Source organism: Chelonoidis abingdonii, chromosome 1 (assembly GCF_003597395.2).
Source record: "Chelonoidis abingdonii isolate Lonesome George chromosome 1, CheloAbing_2.0, whole genome shotgun sequence".
Taxonomy (NCBI): domain Eukaryota; kingdom Metazoa; phylum Chordata; order Testudines; family Testudinidae; genus Chelonoidis; species Chelonoidis abingdonii.
In genome coordinates this window covers 132597489-132619612 of record NC_133769.1, presented here as the reverse complement: position 1 = coordinate 132619612, position 22124 = coordinate 132597489, and the positions used below count along the sequence as shown (strand labels likewise).

At 42.4% G+C, this 22124-nt stretch overlaps 1 protein-coding gene across 3 annotated transcripts in view; it reads right to left on the bottom strand.

The window, feature by feature from the left end:
• The window catches only part of PRR5 (proline rich 5), a 147243-nt gene that overhangs the window by 71203 nt on the left and 53916 nt on the right, over positions 1–22124 (bottom strand). For 2 of the 3 annotated variants that reach the window (XM_032804774.2, XM_032804775.2), the window contains exon 3: positions 12933–13186. In XM_032804774.2, the coding sequence (XP_032660665.1) occupies positions 12933–13063 (131 nt within the window). In that variant the 5' untranslated portion in view covers positions 13064–13186. The remainder of the gene's footprint in view (positions 1–12932; positions 13187–22124) is intronic. The other variant, XM_032804776.2, reaches the window with a different exon arrangement.

Below are 22124 nucleotides of genomic sequence, written 5' to 3'. Positions count from 1 at the left end.
AAGGCTATGTCTACACTACGGATCTTACAGAGGCACAGCTACATCGCTGTAAGGTCTCCTGTGTAGCCGCTCTCCTGCAGGCATAATTAAACCACCCCCGACAAGCAGTGTTAACTATGTTTTGCTGATAAACGTGCTAGTGTAAGCCTCTCTCACCTTTTAAAATAGGACCCAGACACTTTTGAAAACTTTACCCCAGTCAATATGTAAGTTGTGGTGTTTTTTCAATGTATTTTTGTCATAATTTTCTTCTGTTGTTATATTAATCTTTTTAACTTCTTTATTTCTCTTCTAAAAGTTCTGCAAGCCCTAATTAAGGACACTGAACAGAATACTTAGGGCTTGTCTATATGAGAAAGTCACACCAGTTTAATTAAAGGTGTGATTTTAAACCAATTTAGCTAAACAGGTAAAAAAGGCTATGTGGCCATATCAATTTAAGAGTGGCTTACTTGTGTTTGTGGCAATTTGTGTTCATAATTGACTTAAGCTAACCTGAAATAAATCTGGTTTAAATCAAACTATGAGTGTTCCATGGGGGTTGCATTGGCTTTCTAAATTGGTTTAAAATCACACTTAGTTCAACTGGCTCAACTTTCTCCAGCAGAGAAAGGATGCTGTTTCTTCTACTCAGAGAGATCGTGATCTTACAAGCTGTTCCACTTGGGTGGACTCCTGTGCCTGTGCAGATCCTCCATGAGGTTTTATATTGTAATCTACATAATTCAGTTTATGTAAAATGCTGTTATACTGGGGTAATCTCAGCTCATGTTTTAACAGTTCAACCTAAACTGGAAATGCTTTATAAAATGTATTCCACAATCCCTTTTCTAAACATACCTGTTTCTGAAGCATGCATACATTCACTGATATTGCCCTGAGCATCTCACACATACATCCCAAAGTTTAAATTTAAGAAAAATAAATCAACATTCCCTGCCAGGTAGCAGCAGCGAATGTAGCATCTTTAGAATAGAAGATTCTGTCATCACTGTAAAGCAGCAAATTCTGAATGTTAATTTTGCCCATACTCTGCTAAGTAGCAGTACTTATTGTCATTACAGAGTAAAGTTCAGTCTGTGCAAGATTAGCATAAGGACTATGCACCACTTATGTTCCACTTGGGCAATATTAGAGTATGTGCTAACTACTTAGGATAAACCATCTGTTCCATCTTGTATTTAGCTGTGACTCTATGGCTATGTCTACACAACGCACCTTACAATGGCTCACTGTAATAAAACCACCCACAACGAGGGGCGCTAGCCACACCAGCAATTTTCATCACTCAAAGTTGTCATTCAGAGGGGTGTTTTTTCACACTCCTGAGTGAAAACAGCTTTAGCGACAAAAGTGCCAGTGTAGATATAGCCTAAGTACCTTTCCCAGAACTGAGGAAGACCTCTGTGTGACTTGAAAGCTTGTCTTTCTCACCAGCAGAAGTTGGTCCAATAAAAGATATTACCTCACCCACCTTGTCTTTCTAATATCCTGGGACTGACACAACTACACTGCATATACAAATGTTTGAAAGTTACGCTAACTCAGGGGTTCTCAAACTGGGGGTTGGCACCCCTCAAGAGGTCGTGAGGTTATTATATGGGGGGTCGTGAGCTGTCAGCCTCCACCCCAAACCCTGCTTTGCCTCCAGCATTTATAATGGTGTTAAATATATTAAAAAGTGTTTTTAATTTATAAGGGAGGTCACACTCAGAGGCTTGCTATGTGAAAGGGGTCACCACTATAGAAGTTTGAGAACCACTGCACTAACTGAATGGTAATATAATTTTTCCACAAATCTGTTTACTTATATCAAGAGATATGTACCCCACAATGCCCTGCAAAGCTGAAGTCAGCTCTGGTACTGGAAAACACAAAGTACAAAGACAAGATACATGAATGTTCTACACTGGTATAAGCTTGAGAGGTACTGTCGCAGGCTAATAGTACCAGAAAGAAAACAAGGAGATAAGAAAGGTACTGGACTAGTATAAATTGGTGGGTTAGAACTCAGTAATGTACACAGAAAGACTTTTAACTTGTAAAATGGTCTGGTATAAAGGAGGTGGTTTTGAATACATATTTCAAAGCACACCTTCTGTGTAAGGTGAACTGCATGCTGTGAGAAACAAGCTTCTCAGAAGGATTGGTGTGCTATTAACTCATTCCTTTCTGTATAGTTTTGCTTTCACTTAACCAACCATAGCCAAATTTATTGTGCAATTTGGTCACTTTACACATTGCTAACACTGAACTGCAAGTGTTGTCAAGCAATTGGTTATGCTTTTAGCAATAATATGGAATTCATTAAGAATTCAAAATACGGGTAAACCGCATGCATCAGAAGTTTGATAATGGGATACATACAAAGCCAGACAGGCCCATGAGCCACTGGCACAATGGACATATGATCCTGTTTGGTTCTAGCTAATGATCTTCATGACTGTCTGCTATCTCATCCTCGCAACATGACTACCATCCTCACAAGTCAAAGCCAAATGTTATTATCCATAGGATAGTAAACAATGCTACACACAATTTTCATTTTGGTACTTTTTAAAGCCAATTATCATGTCTTTCAATGCACTAAACTTAGATGTATATAATATTATGGGACTGTAAATAAAATATTTACAAGAGCAAAGCAGAGTCAGAAACCAAACTTCAGTTCCATAAAAGACAACAAAATCCATCTATTTCTTGAACCATCTGTGCACTTGCTGTGTACAGATAAACTCCCCAATGCTGAATAATGTTATAACCTTCAGCCCAGATGAGAACCCACTTGTTTCTACTACTGTATGTACAAGTTCAAAACAGATTTAGTCTACTGATACACTCTACGTATAGAGGTACAAAGATATGGCTTCTTCTCCCTCATACATCACAACTGCTCATGGACTGATTCTTCTCCTTCAGAATACGAGCAATTCCCTTTAACTTCAAAGTGGTTTCATATATCATGTAGTGGGAGAATGGGGTGCGAGAAAGGTGTGTTGTGTGTGTGAGTACAGTAACTCCTCGCTTAATGTTGTAGTTTGGTTCCTGAAAAATGCTATTTTAAGCAAAACGATGTCAAGTGAATCCAATTTCCCCATAAGAATTAATGTAAATTGGGGGAGGCTCGGTTCCAGGAAAAAATTTTTTTGCCAGATAAAAGACATTATATACATATACAGTATAAGTTTTAAATAATTTTAAACAAACAATTTAATACTGGACTCCCCAGTGATGACTGTGAAGCTTGGTTGAGGCAGGGATGTAGTGGGGGTTGGGGCGTGGGGGTTGCCCCGTTCCGCCTGCCTGGTGTTCCCGCCAGGGAGCGGAGTCAGGACATGGGGGCTTGCCCTGCTCTGCCCGCCCAGCGTTCCAGCCGGGGAGTGGGGTCGGGGCATGGGCACTCACCCTGCTCCACCCGCCTGGCACTCCTGCTGGGAAGCAGGGTCAGGGGCTTGCCCACTCCCTGGCTGGAATGCTGGGTGGGTGAAGTGGGGTAAGCCCCCGCGCCCCGACCCTGCTCCCTGGCAAGAGTGCTGGGCAGCTGGAATGGGGCAAGCCAAACAACTTAAAATGGAACATCGCGTGACTTTAAATGAGTATGTTCTCTAATAGATCAGCAACCTAATAACGAAACAAATGTTAACCAGGATGACTTTAAGTGAGGAGTTACTGTATATGTGCACGCACACAGGCAAGTGGATGTATCTGAGCAGCACACAAATGAAACAAAAAAAATCCAATCATTTACTTACACTCACAGGTGCTGACTTTCAGCTTTCCCCAGGCCCGTGGCCCTGCCCCAACTTCACTCCTTTCCCCAAGACCCAGCCTTTGCTCTGCCTTTTCCTATGCCCGCTCTGTCTCTTGTCCAAGGCTCCACTTCACTCCCTCTCCCAAGTACGCCCTGCCCTCTTTCCACCTCTTCCCACTCCCGCTCCTCCTCCTTCCCCCAGCGCCTCTCACCCATCATCGAACAGCTGATCGGTGGTGGGAAGGAGGTGCTGGGGGGGAGGGGGAGGAGTTGATTGGTAGGTTCCACTGAACAGCTGATCAGCAGGTGCTGGTGGATCATGAGCGCCCACTATTTTTTTTTCAATGGGTGCTCCAGCCCCAGAGCATCCACGGCGTCAGCACCTATGCTTACCCTGCAGGAGGTTGCACAGTTTTGGAAAGACTGTATGGATTGATGGGACAGTTCCTCAGCTGGTGTAAATCAGTGTAGCTTCACTGACTATTGCAATTTACTTCAGCCTCTCTCTCTCTCTCTCTCTCTCACACACACACACACACACACACACACAGCGCCTGTCATCAGTATGAATGAAATCCAGGCTGGTAATGACCAAGTCTTTACCATCTGATAGGCATTTGGTGACCTGTGTGACATAAGTTGATGATCTCAGTTCAGTTCGTAATGGACAAAAGTATCCACATTACAAGAAGAGCAAGAGCTGGGAAGTCTGAACTGGGTCTTCCAATTGTGGATGAGCCATGGCTAGTTAAAGGAGATCTGCACTCCCTCTGCATAGCCATTTGATCTCCTGTCTCCTCTGCTCCAGATTCTCTCACCTGCTTCTGAAAAGACAGATGATTCACTGGGTGAACTTCTCTTCATCCAGTCCCCCACCTGACACTCCTATGCCATGACAGCTGGGGTGGAGGGCTGGGTTCCCACCCCCGAGGAATGCTAGATATGGGCAGAGGGCACAGAATATAGGAACCGTAATGTGTCCAGAACTGAGAGTGCTTGTGGGGGGCATTAGGGGATCAGAGGGTTGAGATTTCCAGTTACCTAAGAGAAGCGTAGAAACTTGTTATATGTCCAAGTCAAGACTGCAGTAGAGGAGTAGACACCCTGAGTCCCTAAAAAGCTTAAGCTATTTTCATGACAGGGCTGAATCGGCAGCAAGCAGCTTGGTTTTTATAACATGCAGTACTGCAGCAAAAACTGAAAGCCTCCCAGTGTTATATGTGGTGCTCTATAAATTAGTGTGGTAGCGAAGCACTGTCTAATCTGGGTACAGTAGGAGGACTGCATTCTCTCTCTCTTCAACTGCTAGCTGGCTTCTGTGAAGTACCAGACTAATTAGCCTAAGTCACTGTTTCCTCAAAAGGTGAGTCTCGATGAGCCACCAATGATTTAAAGAGCCCTTCCTGTATCTGCAGAATCAAACAGTTTGTGAATCCAGAAGTGGGAGATGGGAGAGAGGGTTGAGAAAAAAGGAAGGTCAGTAAGCGGAGCTCTTTCTTAGGACAAGTCTATACTTAAGAAGTTATATCAACATAGCTATGAAACTCAGGGTGTGAAAAATTCACGATCCTGAGCACCACAATTATGTTGACCAAACCCCTGAAATAGACATGCAAGGCTGACAATGTTTCCATCAACTTAACCACTGCCATCTGGAGAGGCAGATTACCTACAGTGACAGAAAAACCTCTTCCTACGGTGCTACAGAGGCTTAGCTACAGAGCTGTAGCTGTGCTACTGTAGCACCTATAGTATAGACATTGCCATACAAAATGAACGAAAAGGCTGGAGAACACCAAATCTAGGTCACCCGTTGGGTTTAATAGGTGGATATGCAATGCAGGTAAGCATGCAAGTAACAAGACAGAAATGTACTTGTTACTGCTTTCTCTGTAGTTTGGAGATTACATTCTATGTTGAAAATACAAATATTTCCCCTAATGCCCTAGCCTTTGTTAGAGTATAAGAAACACAATCTGAAGCTGACCTACACACAAAAGTATCTGCATGTGTAAAAAGATACTGTACTATAGGAAATGAAACATGAACAAAGGTGAATGTAAAGACAGTGCAACACGGCTCTCCAAAGCTGTCCACCTGTCACTTTTTCAAGATAAGCTCTTGTGACAATTTAAAATGATTTGTATCAAAAACAAAAAGACTAATCAAGCATTTCCTAAGAATTAACACATTCAAATACACCATGGCAGTGAAGACCTATCACAAAAGGCAAAGATGCAGCATAGCTGTGAGCTGCTGAAGATAGGAATGTTTTTGACAGGAAGCCCGTGCTGGCCTGTTTGGGAGACCTGCCAAAGGCTGCACTGATCTCTCGTATTTATACATCCCACAGTTACCACAGACTGCAGTAGAATGCCAAAAGAACACTAACTGAAAGGGAGAACGAACTCACAAGAAGAACGGTAAAATCAGCTGAGTGGACGTTCCACCTGATACTTGGAGAGCACCTATGTTCTACTGTTTGCCCAATCAATATCCTCAGAAAGGCAAGGGCATGACACTTTGTATTCTATAACTAGGGATGAAATAATGTCTTATTAAACAAGAGCAGGGTCGGCTTCCCCAGCACTATGCCTTAAAGTAAAGGGACCCAAAGAGGTTAAGAGCATCGTTCTAGCCTATTCATTGTTTGATTCTTGTGGAGGCTCCTAACTTGCACTGTAATTAGCCGCAAGGCACATATGGACTCCTGGCCACTGCGTAACTAGAGACCAAACAAACTAATTTCACACGGGCTGTTGAATGGCAATCCGACAGGACAAGATTTATTCTCAGAGTTATTGAACACCCACAGCTGCTCACTGATTAAATGGGTGTTATGGGTGCTCAGGAAATCTGAAAATATCATCCTAAATCTATAATTTGTATTGTTTTAAAACCAGATGTAGTTAAGATTAAACGCCTCTCTTTCCAATGGGCAAAAGTTGTATGTCGAGCTGAGGAACTACTGCAAACCTGGGCTCGAAAAAAAAAGAGCTGGTCCGGAATTTTTCCAATGAACTATGTTTTTGTTGAAAAATGCCAATTCATCACAAGTTAAACTGTCTGTACAATAGGGTCAGGTTTACTAAATTTTCTGACTGGAAAGAAGGTTGAGAAATTTCTGGTATTACATTAAATTTTTTAAACAAAGAAGTTAACTAATTAGTCTGGGGAAAAAAGTGAATCAAAGAAAAAACAGCCAACGTGAAAATGAAATATTTAGAAATTATCAAAACAAAACATTTTGACTGACTCAAAATAAAACTGATTTTTCAGGTTTTGAAATATTTTCAAGATTTCAAGTTTTCTTCCTGATCTGATATAGGAAAAAATGTCAAACTCTTGAAAATATTCACAGATGGGAAAAACTATTTCTCATCCAGCTCTATTGATTAACTTTAGTTTGAAATTTGACCACCTGATCATTCTGACCACTACCCTTTTCACTTGATATTTTCAAACAAAGGTGTGTAAATGAGTTTTTGTCTGTGCACATTTTTAGGTAATTGCTAGTCTGTAAATAAACACCAAACTCATATGCAAAGAAGGGTATGTGAGAGTACACCCAAGTATTCGGTAATTGCTATTTGTAATTCTCCTGTTCAAAAAGTTCCAGTCAAACAATCAGTGAACAGAAACAGTACCATGTGAATCTCACTAAAAGTCAAGGGGACTTAAGCTTCTAAGTGCCTAAATCACTTCTGAGCTTCTAAGACACTTTGGTACTTCTGAAAATTGTGCCCAAAGTGAACAATTTGCAAACACCCATAGACTGAAATTAAGCTGTTTGTCAAACATTTAATAAAACACAAAGTCTTCAAAGTGCTTTACAAACATTCATTTATTACCTGCATCAACTGTAAACCCATTTGTGAGGGAGATAAACATTATTATCCCTCTTTTGCGGATAGGGAAATTGAGATACAGAGGGTTAAGTAGCTTCCCCAAAGTGTAACAAAAAGAGTTAGCGTCAGGGCTGGTCTACACTACGGGGGAAAAATCGATCTCAGATACGCAACTTCAGCTACGTGAATAATGTAGCTGAAGTCGAAGTATCTAAGATGGAATTACTCACCGTCCTCATGACGCGGGATCGATGTCTGCGGCTCCCCATGTCGACTCCGCAACTCCGTTCGGGTTGGTGGAGTTCCGGAATCGATATAAGCGCGTTCGGGGGTCGATATATTGCGTCTAGATGAGACGCGATATATTGATCCCTGAGCAATCGATTGCTACCTGCCGATACGGCGGGTAGTGAAGATGTAGAAGTAAGGAGTTTTTGGCTCCCATTTGTTCCTGTGTTCAAACCAAACTCTCTCTCTCAAAAGTGGATCCCATTGAGAAGGTCTGGGAAGAAGGAGCTAAGTCAATACAAATACCGTATCTCTGAATCATTAGCCAATGTGGGAAAGGGAAAAATGTCCTAACAAAAGCGAAAGCTTAGTACTTTCAGTTTGACACATTTCAAAGTTCTTTCATTAGGAAAGTCCTGCTGTAACCTGAAAAGACAGGGATTTTTAATTCAAGATGAAGCATTGCGCCCTCCACTGAGCACTACTTAATGGCAAGCTAGTGTACATGCTACATTCCTGCAAAAACTAATTCCAATTGTTCCTAATCATGTTTCTCAGCTTGGATTTACCATTGACTTCATTATTGTAAGAAACTCTTTCTCCTCCTCCTCCTCCTCCTCCTCATATTTTGGCTTATTTTATTCACTACCTCCTACTTCTTCATTTTCCCTTTTTTCCCTAACACCAAGGAGAATACACGTTCATTTCACCATAGGCTTTTCAGCGGCAGAACCCAGGCAGTATTAAGCACTGATTAGGCAGTCAGTGCCAGCTCAGCCAGAAAAAACCTCTCTTTGGATTTCCTTTGCCCTCAGAGGGGCCCCCTTGGCTATCAGATTATAAAGATTATAAACCTTGGGTTTCTCAGTCCAATCAGTTTAGTCAGTATTCAGCCCTGTTTACTGCTGCAGCAGAAAACAAGCAGTTGAAGACAATGCCTGTAAAAGAACCTAAATTATTTTAATCCATTGCAAATTTTGTGAGCTCTACTGAAGTTGTATTGTTCAATTATGCTGCTGCTAGTTGCTAGTGAACATGTGTTGGCTGGTGAGTTGGTACACACTGTTTTGGGGGTTCATGGAAAAGCAGGGACAGAAGAGGCTGTGCCCACAAAGTCTAATTTACATAGTAGTAGGCAGAAGCTCAACAATGATTTACTTCCATTTGATTTGACAGTTTCATGCTGTTTTACAGTACTGTAGCTGTAGAGATGAAGGAACATCCCTGCAGAGGAAGAAACCTTGCTAGGAATGCAATGTGCCAGTGGGGAGCTGGGCAATGACAGAAATGGAACCCAGTCTCCTGCAATTTGCCCTCACCTAGCCACAAAGGGCAGAATTCACCCTGTTACAAATACAACCCCAAGGGCTTAAGCAGATATGAACATAGAAGACTTAGGATACGTCTAGACTACCCGCCGTATCAGCGGGTAGTGATCGATTTCTTGGGGATCGATATATCGCGTCTCATCTAGAGGCGATATATCGATCCCTGAAAGCGCTCCCGTCGACTCTGGAACTCCACCAGCATGAACGGCGGTAGTGGAGTCGACAGGGAGAGCCACAGACGTCGATCCCACGCCGTGAGGACGAAAGGTAAATCAATCTAAGATACTTCGACTTCAGCTACGTTATTCACGTAGCTGAAGTTGCGTATCTTAGATCGACTCCCTCCCCCCCGGTGTAGACTAGCCTTTAGTGAAGAAAACTTTGCCGGACAGCTCATTTTGGCACATGAAGTAGCCACAACTCTACTTCTGGAGGGGGAAGCATGGGCTCAAAAGTGGGTGAGCCAGCCCAGAGCCTGCCACCAGCACCCAAACTCCATCCCAGAGCCTGCACCCCAGACTCCATCCCAGAGCCTAACCTCTCAACCGTCCTACACCCCAATCCCGTGCCCCAACCCAGGGCCTGCACCCCAGACCTCCCCCCACCAAACTCCCTCACAGAGCCTTAGGCAGGTGGGGGGCGGAGTTCAGGGTGGAGTGGGCTCTGAGTGTTCTGGGCACCACCAAAATTTCTACAACCTGCCACCACTGCTACTTGGTGGAGCGGGGGGGGAGCGGTGAAGAGGCAAGCAATGAGTTGGTGCCTGGAGGGAGGCATCCATTTTCAGTATTTTAATTTTTGGTACTGCATTGATTGACTGCTGTGTGCATTAATATAGTGACCCTCTGGGTCCTTGAATGAGGCTTTATACTTGGGGGCAGTGGGGTGAGGAGGCGAGCGGCAAGTCGGTGGCTGGAGGGGGGCAAATCTCTCAGATTCAAAATCTGGGAATGTGTCTGTTGGTCTCTCTCTGGGCTAGGGGTTGTCCCAACGCTGCAAAGAGGGTGCTCCGAAATGAAGGTGCTTCCTCCTAACCCCTGAGGCCGTCAGTATGTCTGCTATTCTCTAGTCAGCCCACTTGACAAGTTTGATAGTCCTTGGTCTGGCTCCCAGCCCCTCTCCAAGGGTTGCAGATGTCTGGAGGTGCTGCCTTCCACACCTTCCTCAGTCCTACCTCGTTCATTTAACAGGCCAATTGATTACAAAGGGGTGGGGGGTGAAGATCTTATTCTTCTAGCAAAAAGACATTTTGCTTTTACCTTAATTATTCTACCTTAAGGCCCCGCTATAATGTATTACCAAGGTTCAATACAAAGTCATATAAAAGTTATACAAAAATGCATAATACAGAGATTTATCTACAACTGCATTGATTGACTGCTGTGTGCAGTAATATAGTGACCCCTGGGTCTTTGAATGAGGCTCTGTACTTGGTGGGGGGCGGTGAGGCGAGCAGGTGGGCAAGCAGTGGGTGGGCAAAGAGGCAAGCAGTGAGCCAGCGGGGGTTCTAGGGACGGGCATGGGGGTTTCTGACAAGGGAGGAAGGAGGTGAAAGAAGGCGAGTGGTGGGTGGGAGGTTGACCAGCAGGGACACAGCAAGCCAGTGGGGAGCTAGGGGGTGAAGAGGAGGATGATGGTGGGGCCGAGTGGGGAGGGGGCAGGTCCTATCTTATCTGGTCACCCTATGGGCGCCATTTCTCCCGCCACCCAAACCTTCCTTTTCGGCCCACAGCTGTTTCCCGGGGTGGCGCTGGGGAAGGAGGGTTTGTTTCCATGGGGCGGGCAGCGTTGCGGGGGGGGGGGAGACGACAGAATATGAGCTGCATTAAGTTGCAAGAAAGAGCTACATTTATCCCCTTGTTTTGCTGCAGAGAGGGCCTTCTATTATTTACTATGAAATGCAGGGCCTGCACTTAGGCTGCAGTCTCTAAAAATCACTCACATTTTGTAATATTTATCGTGACTTCAGAGCACATTGGCACACATACACTGATGCTCACTCTGTTTGCAAAATTAAGCAGTGTGGGTCTTATAAAGCAGCAGCTTCGCTGGCTTCTCCAGAGGGATTTCAAAGATGTGTGCTATGGAAGTTCAGGATGGCAGTGTATTCACAGTGAAGGAAAAGATGACCTCATGGCAAAAAAGAAAGGTCAGTCACCAAGTTCACAAACCAGTAAAGAGATTACTCACACATGCATGGTTTAAACAATATGTGATGCATGATAGATTAAATGCACAGGAGAGTTAACAAGTCTCCCACACACAGATGGGAAATTCCCATTGACCATAACTGTACCCATCTTTTCCAAATTCTAAAATAAATAAATAAATAACCCGCTCTTCTCTGACCAGTTCTTGGACAGTGTTTTGCACCAACAGCAGAGACAGTGAATGTGAACAATGCTCATGCAGCACCACGAGATCCCTTCCATACCGTCCCCTAAACCCTCCCCATCTCCCTATGCCAGGCAGCCACTCCCTCTCCATTCAAATCCGTCCTGACAACTTGCTTCTCCCAGGAGGCCCAGTGCTAATCTCAGCCAGGGAAAGCTGTCAGCACACCATTATGAAAAAGTTCTGAGGACCCGATTCTGTCACCCTGACTCACACCGAGCAGCCTTTACTCTGCGAGGAGCCTTACTGATTCCTGTGGGACAAGTAGCCAAGTGAAGTACTACTCAACACGACTAAGGGTGGCAAATCTTGAATTAGCACCATCATCGGGATCTCCCTGTGCACACCTGTATTTCTTAAGCTGCAAACTTCTCAGGGCTGGGACAGTGTCTCCTTTGTGTCTTGTATTGTTATAATGCCTAACATGCTGCTCTGATAATAAATACATGAATGAATGAATGATTAAATAAATAAATAGCATAGTCATAGTGATAGATGTGGTTCCTGGAACCTTTTTTGCATGATGACATAATCCTATTAGGAAATTTGTTCTCCTGGCCACTCCAGTGATTTCTCTCTTGCTGTAAATATATCTCAGTGCTTTTTAAAAATACCTATCAGTAACATTTCCCAAAGCGCCTAAGTCTCATTTTCAAAAAATTAACTTAAGGCCAGCTTTTTTAAAGGTGTTTAGGCACACTAATATTAATGGGAGTTAGGCACCTAAATACCTTTTAAAATCTGCGCCTTAGGCACCGAGCAGTCAATGTCTCAATTAAAGTCAATGGGACTTAGGCTCTTAAATGCCTAAGTCACTTACTTTGGAAAATGTTCCCCTAAGTTACTTGAAAATGTCTCACTATCTATTTTGACAAACTGTGATAGACATAGAATACATACACAGAAAAAAGTAAGCCTGATGGATTATTTCCCCCCCATTCCAAAACATACAGAAAGCACAGCAAAGCAGAACATACGCAGACACTTTTAAACAAAACCAAATCAACCTTGAACTAAAATGTCTAGCAAGGTATAAGAACATATTTGTATGTTGGTGCTTTGAAAAAAGTTCGTGCCTGTCAGAATGAAGCATAGGTTGAACCATCTTCAGGATGGCAAGTCTTATTTTTCTGTCAGCATTCAGAGAAAGGTTAATAGCCTCAAAGAGTTGCTCCTGTCTGTTACTAAACGTGTCTCCGGTTACATGTTATACATTAATACAGGAGCCAATGTGTTGTTACGTTCCTGAAATAAAGCACTGTTAGGAACAAACTATCCCAGACTGCAAAACAGAAAGAGATGGTAATTGTGGAATCAAGCATGCCAGCTGCTGTCAGAGAGTTTAGAGGCTCCAGGTGAGGAGTGCATCGAGCAAGACCTTACCTGTTCCAGGTAGCATTGGAGCAGGCCCGTCGCTGCTGGGTTCCCCGCTCATCCAAGGCTGCCTGCTCTCTCTTGCCCAGATCACTGAGGCTGGGCGAACTCATGAACTTCAACCTGCGAAGAGTCCTCATGGTCAAATGTGTGTTTGTGCGTGGCAGCTACAGATACACCATCCTTTTTACACACACACACACGCAGCTGGAGCAGCAGCAGCAACGCGAGCAGTTCTCTCCGTTTGTTGTTCAAAAAAGAAACTTAAAAAAAAAAAAAGAAGAGAGAACCAGTCTCTACAGAGCACACCTCTGCCAGCAAGAAAACAAACCTTTAATCAGATCAACTGTGACGTCATAAACTGTGGTTAATAATTTCTCCAGTCCTTTTAAAAAATTAAAGCCAAACTTCTTGCTGCTGCTTTAACAGTTTGCTGGGGCCCCTTTTAACCAGCAGCTGCCCAAAGTGGAAAGATTTCCCCTTCCCCTGCCCTGGTGCACCAAAAATGAAGAGTCTCATTCAACATGCTGCATGCTCCACCTGTCATGGGAATTGCTGCTTTAATCAGTCAACTGGTTTTTTCAGTTTCTTTCCCCCAGCCCTCTCTCTTCACTCATAACTGGAAATGAAATCAGAGGGCAACGGAAAAAAACAACCGACCAATACTGACGCACTGAGACTTTATTGGGAAGTTTCATAACTGCCTATGCCCCGCCACGTTACGACACTTACACACACACACACACACACACACTCACATACGCGTGCGCACACACACACACACAGCACAAACCTACTGTTTGCCTCAGAGGCTGTTTAAGCTGAAAGCATCGGATAAGCCACAAGAGTGAGAGTATTAAAAAAAGAAAGAAAAATGAATACAGACCAAAAAGTAGAAGCAGGTGCTTTCATTTTGAGGAACTTCAGAGGTTAAATAGAGTGAATAAGATGACTAACTATTTGAGATTTATTAATGTTTTTTAATTGAAATAACAGCTTCACAATCCGGGGCATGTCTAGTCACAACAAAAGCCCCAGTTCAGTTATCTTCAAAGCGAAGAACATCCTGCTCTCTCTGATACTGTAATATTTATGAAAATAATGGTGGAAGATTCTAGCCAATGTTTGACTTGTTGCACCAAGATTCTGTTTCAAATCACAAATTTTTCCTTATCAATTAAGTACTGACAGACCTTTGTAACGAGATTTCTAAAAAGAGAATAGCTTGTAATATAGCATCAGGTTGGACATGCATCAGATGAGCATTATACAACACTTGGGGCCAGATTCATGTTAGTAACACTACTCAGCAAACAGCCCAACTTAAACCAAAAGGACTACTCACAGAGTAAGATACTTTTCAGCATAATGGTATCAGAATTTGGACCTTCTTGTGGGATAACATTGCACAAAACATTTATACTTATTTGTTTCATTTGTTTTTCTTCTATATGAAAGTCAGCTACCTAGATCTGTGAATACATTTTGAGTATATGTAGGCTTGGAAGGATTTGAATTTCAACAAATGTCAGTAAACATCAATCTCACCATACAAATGCAAACTGATGAAAAAAATATTTCCATCGATAATTATCGAAATGTACAGGAGAAAGAAAAATGCTACTTGAGAACTTAGAGTTTGATTTAAGGATATTTACTTTGTATATTTTGACGTGTGATGTTGACAATCTGTGTTTCAAAGGTTATAAACATTAACTTTTTGAATCGCAATGTTTAAGGTCATTAAATAATTATTGCCTGACCTGTCCTTCGTCTGATACACCCCCCCATAATTTCCTGCAACTGTAAACTATAAAAAGAGAAAAAATGCTTAAAAATAAACAGATATTATCCTTCAAATTCTGCCACGCCTAAGTATATGTCAAATTAATGTAAGCTAGAGGAGCAAAAACGGATTTTGAAATTCATAGATGCCTTATCTGAATCAATAATTTGGAAGCATTGTCAAAATCTGAATTTATTTATTTATTACCTCTACCCCTCCAACCCCACAGCCTGAAATTTGGCTCAGCTCTTTGCATATTGTTTGGGCGGGAGGAGGAGTTGATCAAATCACAGAGGGGAAAAAACGAAAACACATTTTATCTTGGGCTAATATTAATGGTCAAATGAAGACTAGGTTTAATTTTCTGTTGGCTGCCCCTCCCACCCAAAAACTTGAAGTATGGGAGACGGGCATCATAATGTATGAAATATGAAAAATTCATTCTTAAGACAAAGGTCTAAATCTAACCTACCTTTGTACAAAGACTTGGTTATTTCTACTCTGTTCCAAATGTTTAAAACCCTCAAACAAAAACAAGCAAACAGACAACAATCCATGTACAAGGCAGCAAAGGGAAAACACGCACAACAGTATATCTCTGTATTCTAAACAATGAGATAGCTTCTACAGCATACAAATCGGTGACCTAAAACAGATATAGTAGAACCCTGTTTCTTCAAATAGGATGGATATTTAATTTATCTGGACGAAGAAAGGGGGAAACTGGGGAACATAATTTGTATTAAGGAGAGTTTCTCTGGTGAGGTAGTTCAGTTAAGCAAGGATTTACTCTGTTTAATTAAATTACTAGCTGGTAACCCGGTTAAGCTGTGCTAATGTAATTCTGTCTTGTTTTGGTTTCTAGTCTCCTTTGGAGGAAACATTTACTGCCTCTCACCTGTTGTGAACTTGACAGGTTTTACAAAGGCCACGTCTAGACTACGCGCCGTATCGGCGCGTTAAAATCGATTGCTCGGGGACTGATATATCGCGTCTAATCTAGACGGGATATATCGATCCCTGAGCGCGCTTATATCGATTCCGGAACTCCACCAACCCCAATGGAGTTCCGGAATCGACATGGCGAGCCGCGGACATCGATCCCGCGCGGTGAGGACGGGTGAGTAAATCGATTTTAGATATTCGACTTCAGCTACGTTATTCACGTAGCTGAAATTGCGTATCTAAAATCGATTTTACCCCGTAGTGTAGACCAGCCCAAAATGTGGATTAAATCTTTCTTGGAATTTTAGTTCCTTCTCCTTTCTTGACAGCACAGGAAAGCTTGCAACTGCACATTTGTTATGCCTGTATATTAACAATTCTCTTAATACAATGATAATTTTTAAACTCCTCTCTTAATTGCTCTTCTTCCTTTGAATGCTCCACTTGCTCACTTGAGTAATCTCAGTGCTTGTGATATGTTTTCAACTGCCCACAGGAAGTGCTGCTGGAAAAAAAAAAAAAAGCAGTACCGGGCTTCACACGAAACTTGCTAACAGAAGGAAAAAAGCTCTCTCATTCTGTCACTTCAAATTCCACATCAATAGCTGAACTACACTCATTTCTATCCAACAGTCTCAATAACTGGCCTCTGCTTTTGAATACTACATTCAAAATCTGCGTTACACACAAAACAAACCACAAGGGATGAGAATCATTTCTAATTCCACTACAGTTTTCTCTGTTCAGTAGAAGCGGGCAGGGTTTGTTTACACTCCTTCTCCCTCCCACTAACGTGGAATCTATGCCTCCACCTGATCAAATGTTGATTTACAGATAAGCTACTTTGCTTTCAATGAAGATTGCCTACATTCATAACAACAGAAGAGTATTTAGAACGTACATTGCACCTTTCATTCACAGACCTCAATCACTTTAAGTATTACCTAAGGGCTCTTCTACCTGGTGAAACCAGGGTAGCTAGTGTGTTTTAAATTAGCCTCCTACTTTATTTCTCACTAACAGCTCCATGTAGACAAGTCCTAATTCAGCCTCAAATCCTTGGGAATCAGGCAAAATTTATTATACCCATCTAAAATGAAGCTCACGGGGAAAGCCGTAGATCACACAGTGCGCCAGAGCAGAGTTGTGAATAGAACCCAAGAGTTCTAATTCCCAGCCCCATACTGTAACCACTGGTTGCTAGGCCATGATGCTAGGAAGAGCATAGTGCTGCCTGGCATAAGGGGCAAAGAGGAAAGAAGAGATGGTTAGGAGAGGGGGGAGGAGCACCCGTGATCCCTGACTGACTTTGGCTGCATCTGCTCTTAAACAAACAGTGGTGTGTAGACGACACGGACTACAAGGGTACTTTGCAAGGCTCTAGCAGTAGCGAAAGGGTCCTGCTGTGAGGAAACGCTTTGGGAGCAGGCTTTCCCTGCTGCCAGGGACTTTCCCCCACTGACTCCACCCTGGCAGAGCCTTTACTCACGGCTGGATCATTTCTCTGCCATCCGGAAAAGCTCTGGCAGCAGAATACTACACTGCTAAAAACAGCAGCACAGAGGTGGGAGGCAAGGCCTGGCATGTAGAGAGCCACGCAGGAGCTTTCTGGGCACTCAGGTGTGTAGGACGCTTTACTCACCTAAGCCATACCTCAGTCTATGCTATTTATACACAAGCTAGCTGGGTGTGCAATCTCTACACTACATGCTGCTGTAAGTATAGATGTAGTCCTTGAGAGATAAAAGGGCAGGGTGGTGCCATTGCTCTGCAACCTCTTACTAAAAGAGCAGCCCCTAAACACCACTCACTTCAGAATAAAGGGTTTAAATAGCAGGGACTTTCTGAAGGCTTAAGTATTGCACAAGTTTTTGGGATGAGCTCACCAAAAACAACTAGTGACACAGGAAAGGGAGGGGAGTTGCCATGGTTCCATAATGAATAATTAATTAACCTTAAATACAAATAACACCTGGCACTTATATAGAGTCAAGCCCCCCAAGTACTTTACAGACATTAATTAATTCAATCCTAGCACACAGCCGTGAAGCAGATAAGTATTACTGCCCCTTTTTAACTCACGTGGGACTGTAGCCTAAAGGTTAAGTGACTTGACCAATGCCACACAGTGAGATGGTAGCAGAGTAGGAACAGAACCTTTGAGTCCAGTCTCTTATGCTAACTACAATACACAACACCGCCACTCAGCCATTCTTCTTGGGCTGATCTTTGGAAACCTATTCTTCCCTCCAAGAAGACCCAATCAGTGACTATGCATGGGTGGATTCCACAGCTTGCACAAAACCCTAATGAAGTCAATGGGACTTGGTATTGGTGCAGGGGTCTGGTCATAATGAGTCACTTGCAGGACCAGGATTTAAAAAGACCACAACTTTGATATCGAGTAATGACAGTTATGTGAGTTTACTGAAGGCAGACTAGTCTCCCAGTACACGTGGACAGTCCTAGGTGGTGTGCACTGTTGTTGCAGTCCAGTGCCAGGGCCCTGCATGGAAATTAGTTTAAAAAAATAATTTAAGTAGAACCCTAAAGTGTATCTATTCTAAATAGAATATGTTACTTAGAATGCTGTATTTTAATTATTATGGTATTGCCAATCCGAAGGATTCAAAAATCTTGAGTCAGGTCCCGCCCTGCCAAAAAAAAATCATGTGATTCGTTCTTTTTATTTGCCTTCTGGCTTTTGAGCTTTTTGGGTACAATTGGGTCACATTTTCAAGCTTTTTTGAACAACCAAGTGAGCCAGAAACTTATTTGAAAAAAAAAAAAAAGCAAGCTGAAATTTTCATATTATTCACATGACTTCAGGAGCAGGGGCTTTAATAAACACTCCAAATATCAGGAGACTCACAATGAAATAAAGCAAGCTGGCAACTGTGTTGGGCCAAATTATTCCCTCAGTTCCATGCATGTCACCACACTGACAACAAAATGAAAACAGCAGTGATCATGATGAATGTATGGGAACATAACTCAGAACAGAATTTGCCCTGTCAGTTATTTCATTAGAGATTTGCTGGGTCTTTTTAATTAAATATTGGCACTGGAGAAAGATCCTCTTTTTAATTAATACAAAAATACGAATTCCTTTAATTTTCCTCGTGTTTTACGGGGAGTTGAGGAGAGGGGAGAATTATCCTAGAAATGCTGATTATTCTTTTGAGTGCAACTAAATAACAGAGTTGAACTCCAACTCTTTACAGAAACTAGTTACAAACCCCACTAACTGAATGCACTTTTAGATTTTATAAAACACACAGCTAAACTGAAAACATGCCTCAACACATGCCAAAGCCAAGAAATCAGCCTTCTGAAAAGACACACTTCTTAAAGGCACAGAGCATCTTGTTCCACCAGCAGTCAACAGAGGAAAGGGGAAAGAAAGCTCTGCTTGGCAGGAGGGAACGGGAGTGGAATGAAGAGGGAGGAGGGGAAGCACTATAACTCTGAATGCATCAATTCTTTCAAGATAATCTCCCCTTAATGCTCCCTTGTCGGTAGGAAAAAAACAACAGTTGAGAGCAAGGAAAGTATAAAACTGAATTTGCAACTAGTCCATGATAAAGAACCTGGAAATAAAGGCAGCTCACTAGGGTACTTCCTGCTGTCATTTACCACGGTTGGTCCTATGATAGCACTAAAGTGCTACTGTAGAGTGTGGCCTGTTCTCTGACTCACTTTCTAACCTCAGCTTTATTCCCATAACTCCATGGAGCTCTTTGCAGAGCCTCACATGAGGGGCTTTTGCCTCCTCATGTGGGGGGGAGGACAGGAACTTTGCTGCACAGGTGGCATCCCCCTTCCAGCCAAGCAGGAGGAAATGAGCCTGTGAAGGATACCCTCCACTGAGGTCAGTAAAGGGGACAATCTAGGTCATGCTGCCATTTTGCACTAACTTTTATAACTGCAGCCACTCTTTAAACATATGAGATGTGTTCCTCAATTGGTTCAAAGTCAGTGCAGCTCCACTGACTTCCACCAGGCAACATCAATTTAGCCCACATGAGGGTCTGGCTCATTATTAGTGTCCTGTGAGAAAACGTATTGGGACATTACCAAGTAAACAGCAAGGATTTGGGATAGAAGAATACTCTTCACTTTTTAAAAACAAAATTATTGTACGCGCACAAATGAACAAGCTCTGTAAGCACTAAGGAAGAGAAATGTGGTCTAGAACAACAGTTGGGAGTATAGGACTTAAAGGCCATGAATTCCTAAATTCCTGTTCCAGCTCTGGACTCTCTCTATGGATTTGGGCTCTCACGTAATCTTTCTGCCTCAGTTTTTCCATCTGCAAAATAAGATAATTCAGACCAGCTTCACAGGACAGCTGAAAGGATGTCAGGATTGAGCCCTGATGCTGCATTGCCAACTGCACAGCTGAACCCCTCTACTGGGCAGAGCCGCCTTTAACCTTAGTGGGGCTCTGCATGGCTTCGGGTTCTACACTGTTAGTTTGTAGGCTTCAGTGCAGCACTAACACCTTAAACCTGTCTCTTAGGTTTACAGTGCCTAACACAATTGGGTCCAGATCGCCGATGAGGTCCCTACACACAACCATAATACAATACAAATAAAATAAATAAATAAATAAATAAAAATGACAGTAAAACACTCATACCTAAAATTTCCATTAAATCCCTTTCCATTCCCCAAATAGCAGTTAAAAGTGTGCAATACATAATATACAATACGCACGTACTGCTAATTCTCTTCTGCACCCCGCCCCTCCCCCCAGAAAATATTGTGATTGAATAAGAACCAGGCCATCTTCCTGAAGCTGTTGCCTGTTATGTCGCAATCAAAAAATGCCAAGTGTTTCCATCAAAGGACAATGCCAGCAGCTTTTCTGTTTGTTCATTATCTCCTTGTAGGGGTTGGGAATTAAACTGAGCATTGTAATTAGAATGAATATGGTGGAATGTTACGTGAGGAAGAGGAAGTGAAGTTCAGTGCCTTAGTCTGCATCAGCTAGATCATCTGTAATTCTCTTTCGCACCCTTCACTTTAATAACCTACAGGGGCTTTTCTTTATCAGTACTAAGACCTCTGGGCAGCACCAATTCAAGGTCTCAGTGCCACCCCCACACCCGAAGCCACTGTGGTACAACCCATTCTAAACAGTATAAATGGTATGAATGCCAAACCAAACACATGGCTTTGTTAATAAATGGAATATAAACTGATACATAAACTGATGTTTCGAATTCTGTCCAATAAATAACTTCATTATTTAAAATGTTTTTTTATCTGTTTTTACAAGATCATGGTATAGTAGAAAAATAATCTTAAAAAGCAACTAAGATAATAATGTTTATGACTTTTTTTCAAATGCTGTGTGACTTCTTTCATAAATTGCTTACCATGCATCATATTAATAGGATCTCTGAACACTATGACCTTGATGGGACAGTTCGAGTATCATTGTTCTATCTTCTACAGTTATACATGGTACAGTGCCTTCCAAATATATGAATCCTGGGAGTTCTGAGCTGTGTGCTGTGCCGCACTGCCCTTCTTACATCCAAACCGTTCCGATTCAAGGTCTTCCAAGAAGGCTCTGATGGTCTTGGAAGGTCACCAAGATAAAGAGCCCACTTTGGTAAATAGCTGAGTTTCTAATAAGCTGCAGTGGCAGCCAGCTGTTAATAGCACCAAAGCAGAGCTCTACTGTTAACATGTTCATATGAGAATTATTGGAAATATCGCCCTGCTTTAAGATTACTGCCAATCCCCATGAGAAATTCAAGTAGATCAGCAGCACAGTACTAACCAATGAAGTGGGAGCACTTTATATTTTTTGTATCAAAGTATAAAGGACACTGAAAGAGCTATGAAAGCCTTGCCATCAATATGGATTCGCTTTTTAGAACATATATCATTTCCCTTTGGCCTTGGAAAGATTCATTTTTCAAAAGCAAAGCTACCTTTGATCAGAGGCCGTGTGAAGGATGGCCTATGAGGAAAGTACAGCTTCTACTGAACTCTCTTTTATAAATGAAACCAAACATTTTAAAACTGGCCAAAAAAGTCTTGCTTCTTGAAGAGAGCGATTCCAAAATGGCAGCCACAAGCAGTGTGGTGAGATTTTGCAGCTCCTGCAGTACAGGATGTGGTATGCCACATTTTAAAGTGATGACCTTGTACAAACATTTCATACAAATGATACTTACCACCCACAGGATTTTAGCCTAATTTAGAGCACCTATATATAGGTTAAACAATAACTACAGAGCAAAATGCTGGTGCTCAAAATACCAAGGGTAAGAATGGCAGTTCCACACAACTGATTTTAAACTTCCACATGTTCCCTGATGTCACAAGATTAGCAGGTCTCATTTTCTGTGGCATCCCAGCATGTACTGTGCTCATGATGTCACAACCACTGTGGAAGCCCAAGAAAAGCCCACATCTCACTTTGAGAGGGTGAGGTGAGAGCTGGAAATTTA